Source organism: Pollachius pollachius, assembly GCF_949987615.1.
Source record: "Pollachius pollachius genome assembly, chromosome: 16".
Classification (NCBI taxonomy): domain Eukaryota; kingdom Metazoa; phylum Chordata; class Actinopteri; order Gadiformes; family Gadidae; genus Pollachius; species Pollachius pollachius.
The window spans coordinates 2,162,534-2,172,533 of NC_136949.1; the positions used below are offsets into that span (position 1 = coordinate 2,162,534).

General features: G+C 50.5%; 1 protein-coding gene across 1 annotated transcript in view; it reads right to left on the minus strand.

Annotated features, from left to right (window-relative positions):
* Positions 1-6,829: 6,829 nt before the first annotated feature.
* ankef1a (ankyrin repeat and EF-hand domain containing 1a) overlaps positions 6,830-10,000 on the minus strand; it is an 8,501-nt gene continuing 5,330 nt past the window's right edge. The window contains exons 8-11 of the mRNA XM_079754176.1: positions 9,521-9,747; positions 8,918-9,078; positions 8,347-8,496; positions 6,830-7,483 (exon numbers count right to left, since the gene is read on the minus strand). Of these exons, the coding sequence (XP_079610302.1) occupies positions 7,364-7,483; positions 8,347-8,496; positions 8,918-9,078; positions 9,521-9,747 (658 nt within the window). The 3' untranslated portion in view covers positions 6,830-7,363. The remainder of the gene's footprint in view (positions 7,484-8,346; positions 8,497-8,917; positions 9,079-9,520; positions 9,748-10,000) is intronic.

Genomic DNA, 10,000 nt, shown 5'->3' on the forward strand with positions numbered 1-10,000 from the left:
TATGCGTGTGTCTACGTGCTTTTGTGCAGATTGTGTATGCGGGTGCGATTGTGTATGTATGTGCGTGGGCATATGTGTGCGATTGCACTGCTGTTGTTGTTTGTTCGGCGTGCGCCACGTCCGTCTTACGGGGGTTAGTGATGGCTGAGTCTGGGGGACTCATCAGCGCTCATCGACACCTCTTCAGGGTCCGTCGTTCATAGTCGAGATGTCTGAGGAATCGACTAATGGGTGCAGCCGCTGTCATGTGGGGTGAAGTGGGGGAGCCTGCTGGCTGCACCCCTGCCTTCACAATAAAGGCGCTGCACCAAGAGAGGATCCCCTCCACATGACAGAGGGGCTGATGGGAGATGCAGTTTTTACTCCGGAATCACGGCCGCTAACCCGACGCAGTCCCCAGACACACATTGCTAGCTAACACAGTGAGAACACAATGTGCGTGTGTGTATGTGTCCGTGCACGTGTCTTTGTGTGCGTGCATTTGTTTGTGTGTGTGTGTGTGTGTGGAGGGACTGGAGTTAAGGCAAGATGATGTGATTGATTCTGACAGACAGACAGACATTCATGCAGACAGACAGGTCTATGTTTAGGAGTGTAGTGTGATAAGAGAGTGACCCTGCAGTGACTCAGCAAACACTCTCTCTCTCAATCTCTCTCTCACTCTTACTCTCTCCCTCCCCCCCTCTCTCTCAATCTCTCTCTCACTCTCACTCTCCCTCCCCCCCCCTCTCTCTCTCTCTCACTCTCTCACTCTCCCCCCCCTCTCTCTCACTCTCTCACTCTCCCTCTCTCTCTCTCTCACTCTCCCTCTCTCTCTCTCTCTCTCTTCTCTCTCTCTCTCTCTCTCGCTCTCTCATTGCTACATGGCTAAACAACATGGCCCCATAGTTTCACTGTGAGAGTGCTACATGGCTAACACGCTGCATGCTCCCTACAGGACTATAGGTCTGTAGTGCATCGGTTGTCTGAGGTGTTGACGGACGGAGACAAGAGGACGATCTTCATCGATCTGATGCTCCACACCTCATCCTCCTCCTCCACCTCCTCCACCTCCTCCCTCACTTAGTACCACCACACCTCCTTTTCATCTTCCTCCATCTCTCCTCAATACCTCCCCTGACCCCTCCTATCCCCTCCTCCCCACCTCCTCCTCCTCCTCCTCCTCCTCCTCCTCCTCCTCAGCTCCTCTGTCACCTCCTCCTCGTGGTGACATAATAATTCTGTCATCTGCCAATGTGTCTCCTCCTCTCCTACTCTTCTCTCCATCCTTCCTTCTGTTAAAGAAGTGTGTGTGTGTGTGTGTGTGGGGGGGGGGGGGTGGTGTGAGTGAAAGAGAGAGACTGATTATTTGGTGCATGAGAGACTAATTGGTCCATGGAGCAGAAAATAGACCTTGTTTATGTCCATTTAAATGACAGACAGACAGAAAGTCAGGCAGACAGGTAGATGGAGGGCTGGATGGATGGATGATAGTTACATGATGATAGATACATGATGATAGATACATGATGATAGATACATGATGATAACTACATGATGATAGATACATGATGATAGATACATGATGATAGATACATGATGATAGCTACATGATGATAGATACATGATGATAGATAGATGATGATAGATACATGATGATAGATAGATGATGATAGATACATGATGGTAGATACATGATGATAGATACATGATGATAGATACATGATGGTAGATACATGATGATAACTACATGATGATAGCTACATGATGATATATACATGATGATAGATAGATGATGATAGATACATGATGATAGATAGATGATGATAGATACATGATGGTAGATACATGATGATAGATACATGATGATAGATACATGATGATAGATAGATGATGATAGATACATGATGGTAGATAGATGATGATAGATACATGATGATAGCTACATGATGATATATACATGTGATGATAGATAGATGATGATAGATACATGATGATAGATAGATGATGATAGATACATGATGGTAGATACATGATGATAGATACATGATGATAGATACATGATGATAGATAGATGATGATAGATACATGATGGTAGATACATGATGATAGCTAGATAGATGATGATAGATACATGATGATAGATGCATGATGATGGATGGATGATTTACAGATGTAATCCAATGCAAAATGAATTAAATAGATTACAATGATGAGGAAGAAGGGACTGGAGGAGGAGTGGGAGGAGGAGGAGGAGGAGGAGGAGGAGGAGGAGGAGGGATAGGGAGGGGTGTAGGGTATTTCCCAAAAGTTTGAAAACCACCGCAGAGCCTAATAGATACTGCAGAGAGGGGGGGGGGGAGGAGAGGGGGAGGAGAGGGGGAGGAGAGGGGGAGGAGAGGGGGAGGAGAGGGGGAGGTGAGGGGAGAGAGCGCAGACATAGAGGGAGGGGGACAGATTGTTCTGGTGGTATGAGGGTCTGTTTATTTATATTTATTTATGCCAATAAAGCTATTTTGATTTTAGATTAATGTGATCAAGCGATACTCCAGAGAAGGATGAACTGGACTCTCAGAGGTACATATTCATATTTATATTCATATTCATAAAGGTTTATCTGGTAAAAGGTTCATCTTCACCAACACTTACCTTAGATGATGAAGCTTGATTTACTGTCTTATCATCACAGAGATGTGTTGTTACATGTTATAAACTGTAATGTCAAACTCTATTCCATCATATTATTTGATGATATGTTATGCTGTGTTATATATGATATGTTATTTTGTAATATTATACTCAGTTGCATTATTATATGTTTTTGTTGTTACATTAACTATTTTTTTATATCATAAAACATCATATTATAATGTGTGTTGTGTTATGCTATCTTTTAATTGTTCCGTCCTACCACTTTGAACGGTATATATATACTATTTAGTTATACTATGTAACGTTATATTATAATACGTTATTTAGTGTTGTGTTGGAGGGGCTTGCAGACATTGTTCATATACTTTAAAGATAAGGCCCTCAGAGAGAGGGGGGAGGGAGGGGGAGAGAAATTATGAAAGAGGGAGAGAGGCAGAGCTATTGAGAGAGAGAGAGGGAGAGAGAGAGAGAGAGAGAGAGAGAGAGAGAGAGAGGGAGAGGGAGAGATAGAGAGAGAGAGAGAGAGGGAGAGGGAGAGGGAGAGAGAGAGGGAGAGAGAGGGAGAGAGAGAGGGGGGAGAGAAAGTGTGAAAGAGGGGGAGAGAGCGAAGCAGGAAACCCGACCATATATGTCCGCAGTTGACGTAGAGAGGATACCCAGTTTCCATAGCAACAAGCAGGTGTGAGACACTGACAGATAATCTGTGGTTTCCATCCATGGAAACACACACACACACACACACACACACACACACACACACACACACACACACACACACACACACACACACACACACACACTCTCTCTCTCTCTCATGTTGTGTGACATGTTGTGTGTCGTCACACGTTCACAGGAGCCGTTCACCTCATGTGTCCATCAGAGCGGAGCGTGGTGGGGGCAGGACCCCTTCACCAGCGGAGGCTGACGGGGCAGCAGGAGGTCCCGGGAGGAGGTCTTCACCCTGACCCACCAGACCGGACCGGTCCTCAGGACCCGGTCCGGTCGGGACCATCATCACCCATCACGAGGTGAGCGTTGGCGTTTCTGACGTTGTTCGTCTTCCATGTCAGTTTTGTTGAGTTCTTCTTCACGAAGTGCGGCTGGGGTTAGACGTTCCTCAGCCCTTAGTCACTCCAGTGTTAGATGATCCTCAGCACTAAGTCACTCCAGTGTTAGATGATCCTCAGCACTAAGTCACTCCAGTGTTAGACGTTCCTCAGCCCTAAGTCACTCCAGTGTTAGATGATCCTCAGCACTAAGTCACTCCAGTGTTAGATGATCCTCAGCCCTAAGTCACTCCAGTGTTAGACGTTCCTCAGCCCTAAGTCACTCCAGTGTTAGATGATCCTCAGCACTAAGTCACTCCAGTGTTAGATGATCCTCAGCCCTAAGTCACTCCAGTGTTAGATGATCCTCAGCCCTAAGTCACTCCAGTGTTAGATGATCCTCAGCACTAAGTCACTCCAGTGTTAGATGATCCTCAGCACTAAGTCACTCCAGTGTTAGATGATCCTCAGCACTGAGTCAGTGTTTGGTGTTCCTCAGCACTGAGTCAGTGTTTGGTGTTCCTCAGCCCTAAGTCACTCCAGTGTTAGACGTTCCTCAGCCCTAAGTCACTCCAGTGTTAGATGATCCTCAGCACTAAGTCACTCCAGTGTTAGATGATCCTCAGCACTAAGTCACTCCAGTGTTAGATGATCCTCAGCACTAAGTCACTCCAGTGTTAGATGATCCTCAGCACTGAGTCAGTGTTTGGTGTTCCTCAGCACTGAGTCAGTGTTTGGTGTTCCTCAGCCCTAAGTCACTCCAGTGTTAGACGTTCCTCAGCCCTAAGTCACTCCAGTGTTAGATGATCCTCAGCCCTAAGTCACTCCAGTGTTAGACATTCCTCAGCACTAAATCCGGCTGGGGTTAGATGTTCCTCCCTAAGTCTCTGTGGTGTTTCTCTGGCGCTGGCGGCTGGGAGACGGGAGGCTAATCAATGGGCAGTAATAAAACTCACCAGCTAGCAGCAAATTGGAATCCATAGTGTGGAGAGACGAGAGTCCAGGCCCTGCCTATTGAGTGATAAATCACACACACACTCCGACGCACACACAGACACACTCCGACGCACACACACACACACCCCGACGCACACAGACACACTCCGACGCGCACACACACTCTGACGCACACACACACACCCCGACGCACACACACACAGTCCAACGCACGCACACACACACACACACACACACACCACGACGCAGACACACACACTCCGACGCAGACACGCACACACATACACTCCCACGCACACGCGCATACACTCGGACGTGCACGCACACACACACACACACGTCCACACATGCGCTCATGCGTGCATGTGAATGCAGACACACACGCTTACGATGTCAACCCAGCAGCCCTACGGCCGGTGTAACGGGTCTGGGTGGTGATACTGGGTCGCCTTCAGTTACACACACACACTGCTTTATACGCAGTGTGTGTGGGAGTGAGTGAGTGTCTGTGAGCGAGTGAGTGTTTTGGATTGGCCGAAAATGCTGAGTAAGCATTGCTGAGCGACTGCAGTGGAAAGGGGGAGAGGAGGGGAGAAGAGGGGGGAGAGAGAGACGTGAGGTGAGACAAAAACAAAAATAAAAACTGCTAAATGACGACATGAGTAAGAACACAACTTCAATATAAAACACACACATGCACATGCGCACACACACACATCAATATAAGGCATAAGTGAAAACACAACACACTAACTCACACAAGAGGCTGAACTGCGTCACAATGCATCCATAGACCCTGTTCAAACTCTCTCTCCCTCTCTCCCTCCCTCTCTCTCTCTCTCTCTGTCTCTCTCTGTCTCTCTCCCTCTCTCCCTCCCTCTCTCTCTCTCCCTCTCTCCCTCCCTCTCTCTCTCCCTCTCTCTCTCTCTCCCTCTCTCCCTCCCTCTCTCCCTCTCTCTCCCTCTCTCTCTCTGTCTGTCTCTCTCTGTGTGTCTCTCTCTGTGTCTCTCTGTCTGTCTCTCTCCCTCCCTCTCTCTCTCTCTCTCCCTCCCTCTCTCCCTCTCTCTGTCTGTCTCTCTCTCTGTGTCTCTCTCTCTCTGTCTGTTCCTCTCTCTGTGTCTCTCTCGCTCTCTCTCTCTCTGTGTCTCTCTCTCTCCCTCTCTCTCTCCCTCCCTTCCTCCCTCTCTCTCTCTCTCTGAGTGAATGGGTATTTTTCAGAGTTGCGCCACATTGTGTCTCTCTTTTCATCCCTGTTATTCCTACCCTCTTCCTCCTCTCCTCTTCTCAACCTCTCCTCCCGCTCTTCTCCTCTCTCTCCACATTTTCTCGTTCTCTCTCTCCACACTCACTCCTCTCCTCTCTTTCCTCCCTTCCTCCCCTTGTCCCTCCCCCTCTCCTCTTATTCCTATGGTTGTGTTTGTGTTTATATATAAACTGACTCGTTTTGCCTCCCCCCCCCCCGTCTCCAGCAGATTGCGTAACACAGCCTGAGTGTGTGGTTTAATGCGAGAAGATGACAACAAGGCAAGCCCACATTGAATAGTATATTAATAACATTAATATTATTAAATACTAATAATTAAAATCACTGCATTCTGTGCAGAAGAAGAGAGACGGGTGTGGACGTTGTACCAACTGATGATATAGCATTCATTCCTGAATCTTCAGTTTGTTAGTGTCAAACTATAAGGAACCTCACTGCCCCTGGCCGCCATTTTGTTGTCAGTGAGTTAAAACACAGCATCGCGCTAAACGATCTGCTGGATCATCCTGCTGCACGTAGACAACACAGCGCCGCAGTGAGGAGGGCTGCTAACAGCGCCCCCCGCTGGCCAACACTGGAACAGCGCCCCCCGCGGGCCCACAATAACGTCCCCCGCTGGCCGGCACTGGAACAGTGCCCCCCGCGGGCCGACAATGCAGCAGAGCCCCCCGCTGGCCGACAATGGAACAGCGCCCCCCAATGGCTGATACTGTAACAGCGCTCCCCGCCGGCCGACAACGGAACAGCGCCCCCCACTGGCCGACACCGGATTGCTATGCATAATTCAGAGTTTTCACAAAATACTTTCAAAGACATGAAATAGAACATCAACATGAGCAAAAACGTTATTTATAAATGTATGACTTTTTTAAAGGATTTGTGCAGAAACATGAAACAATTTGTGTCTCAAAGGCAGTGTACAAAAGCAACATCTAAACATAAATTGTCCTACTTATGGAGCTAATCTTTTAGCGTAGCCTGTGATCGCTGTGATATTACTACCTGACATTTAGAAAAATATTTTTTAATGATTTTTGTTTAAAATCCAGAGCTAGCTAGAAGTCAGCTGGCTTAGGCACTTATTGTTTATTTATAGATTGAATGGCAGCTAGCTGTACTAGTCGATATGCCACGCCTGGCTTCTTTGCCAACATCTCTAGCTTCTTTAGCATCCTAGCGCCTAGCTTCCAGCGGGCTACCCATTGTTTTCCTTAGCTTGAGGAGTTGAGATGCTAAAGCGGCTAGCCGGGTTAGCCGAGGGGACGCCGGGACATTCCACAGTCTCGATCCTCTGTGGGAGGGTCTGCTCCGGGGTTTGGCCCAGGTCCTGGGTCAACTGGGTCTACTGGGCCAGGTCCTGGGTCTACTGGTTCTACTGGTCTGGGTCCTGGGTCTTCTGGGCCGGGTCCTGGGTCTACTGGGTCTTCTGGGCCGGGTCCTGGGTCTACTGGGCGGGGTCCTGGGTCTACTGGTCCTCTTCGAAGGGGGGGAGGAGGTCTTCGAAGTCGACCCCCGAGGCGAGGGCCTCTCGAAGCCGCTCCTTCCTGCCCAACAACTCACTGGTGGTCGGCCGCTTACCCCACACCTGGGAGGGAGACACTGGTTAGACTGGGAGGGAGACACTGGTTAGACTGGGAGGGAGACACTGGTTAGACTGGGAGGGAGACACTGGTTAGACTGGGAGGGAGACACTGGTAAGACTGGGAGGGAGAGACACTGGTTAGACTGGGAGGGAGACACTGGTTAGACTGGGAGGGAGAGACACTGGTTAGACTGGGAGGGAGGCATTGATTCGATGGGGAGGGAGAGACACTGGTTCGACTGGGAGGGAGAGACACTGGTAAGACTGGGAGGGAGAGACACTGGTTAGACTGGGAGGGAGACACTGGTTAGACTGGGAGGGAGACACTGGTTAGACTGGGACCGAGAGAGACACTGGTTCGACTGGGACCTAGAGAGACACTGGTTCGACTGGGACCAAGAGAGACACTGGTTAGACTGGGAGGGAAAGACACTGGTTCGACTGGGAGGGAGAGACACTGGTAAGACTGGGAGGGAGAGACACTGGTTAGACTGGGAGGGAGATACTGGTTAGACTGGGAGGGAGACACTGGTTAGACTGGGAGGGAGACACTGGTTAGACTGGGAGGGAGACACTGGTTCGACTGGGAGGGAGACACTGGTTCGACTGGGACCGAGAGAGACACTGGTTAGACTGGGAGGGAGACACTGGTTAGACTGGGAGGGAGACACTGGTTAGACTGGGAGGGAGACACTGGTTCGACTGGGACCGAGAGAGACATTGGTTCGACTGGGAGGGAGAGACACTGGTTAGACTGGGAGGGAGAGGGGGAGACGGAGAGAGAGAAGAAATTCAGACGTTCAGATGTGAAGCGATGATGATGATGATGATGATGATGATGATGAGGGGGAGGTCATGTGACCTACCGTTCGGGGGGTGAAGCTGATGTCCACCCTGGTGGTTTTTCCGCTGGTGATCCTGGTGTTGTAGAGGATGATGTCATCAGACTCCCTCAGTGACCCCCCCGACGCCACGCCCGGGGGCGGGGCCAGCGAGGGGGTCTGGGTAGTGTTAGCCTATCAGGAGAGAGACGACGAGCACATCCTTTAAACTGATTGGATCCCACAAACCTGGACAGGTGGAGGCCCTGATGGACCTTAAACAATCAGGGGCCGAGGAGCCCTGGATAGTCACTGGGACTAGCTTGGCGATAGCCTAGCCCAGCATTAGCCTACTCATGGTGGGTGATGACTAGCCTACTATTGGTCTACTCATGCCTAGCCTAGCATTTTCCTAGCCTGGCATTATCCTGTTCAATGAGGGTAAGGACTAGCCTAGCATTATCCTAGCCTAGCATTATCCTAGCATTACCCTAGCATTATCCTAGCCTAGCATTATCCTAGCCTAGAAATATCCTAGCATTATATCCTAGGATTATTCTATCCTAGCATTATCCTAGCATTCTCCTAGCATTATCCTAGCATCAGCCTAGCCCACCTTGTCTCTGAGCGCGGCCGGTGCTCTGGGTCTGGTCTGGACCTCCCTCCTCTTCACCTTCTTGGGGTCCCGGGGGCGGGGCAGCGAGTCCACCTTGGCCCTGACCAGCTCCATGATGCGGGCGTCTGCGTACGTCCGCGCCACGTCCAGACAGCTTTGCTCTGGGCAACAACAGGCGTGGGATGAAGAACCAGCTGCTAACGCTAATGCTACCACCGCTTAAAGAACTACAACGGGTCACATCTAGCCCGTGTAGAGTGATGATATGTGTCTGAATATACACTAATTTAACTTCAGTTTCTGCTAAATATATCTGAGGAAATGTGCAGCAATGAGGTCGTTGGTCCGGGATTAGCGTCTCCACAAGGAAGGACAAATGACATCGTCCAACCGTTACCGGACGGTTTAGCAGAATGTGATTGGACGCTGCAGAAGGTAATCCTGCGTGGTCTAATGCTTCTGCCCTGAGTGGGAGGACGGACTGGTCCTGGGTCAAGTGGGTCTACTGGGTCTAATGGGTGGGGTTCTGGGTCTACTGGGTGGGGTCCTGGGTCTACTGGGTGGGGTTCACTACTGGTTCACTACTGGTTCACCAGGAGGCACCTCTCTTGTTCTCGGCCGTGACCTTTGCCCCCGCCTTGAGCAGGAAGTCGACGCACGCGGGCCTGGAGCTCTCGATGGCCCTCATGAGGGGCGTGGCCCCGTTGAGGGCGGCGGCGTCCAGTTGCGCCCCGGCCTCCACCAGCAGCCGCAGGACGTCCTGGTGGCCGCCGTGCGCCGCGTGGTGCAGCGGCGTCCAGAAGAACTGGTCCACCGCCCGCACGTCCGCCCTGAAGAGAGAGAGACCGTTACTGGAACTGCACTACACCGTCCGCCCTGCAGGGGGCGCCACGTCGTGTTACAGGACCTGCACTACATCGTCTGCCCTGCAGGAGGCGCCACACCGTGTTACAGGACCTGCACTACATCGTCTGCCCTGCAGGAGGCGCCACACCGTGTTACAGGACCTGCACTACATCGTCTGCCCTGCAGGGTGCGCCACACCGTGTTACAGGACCTGCACTACATCGTCTGCCCTGCAGG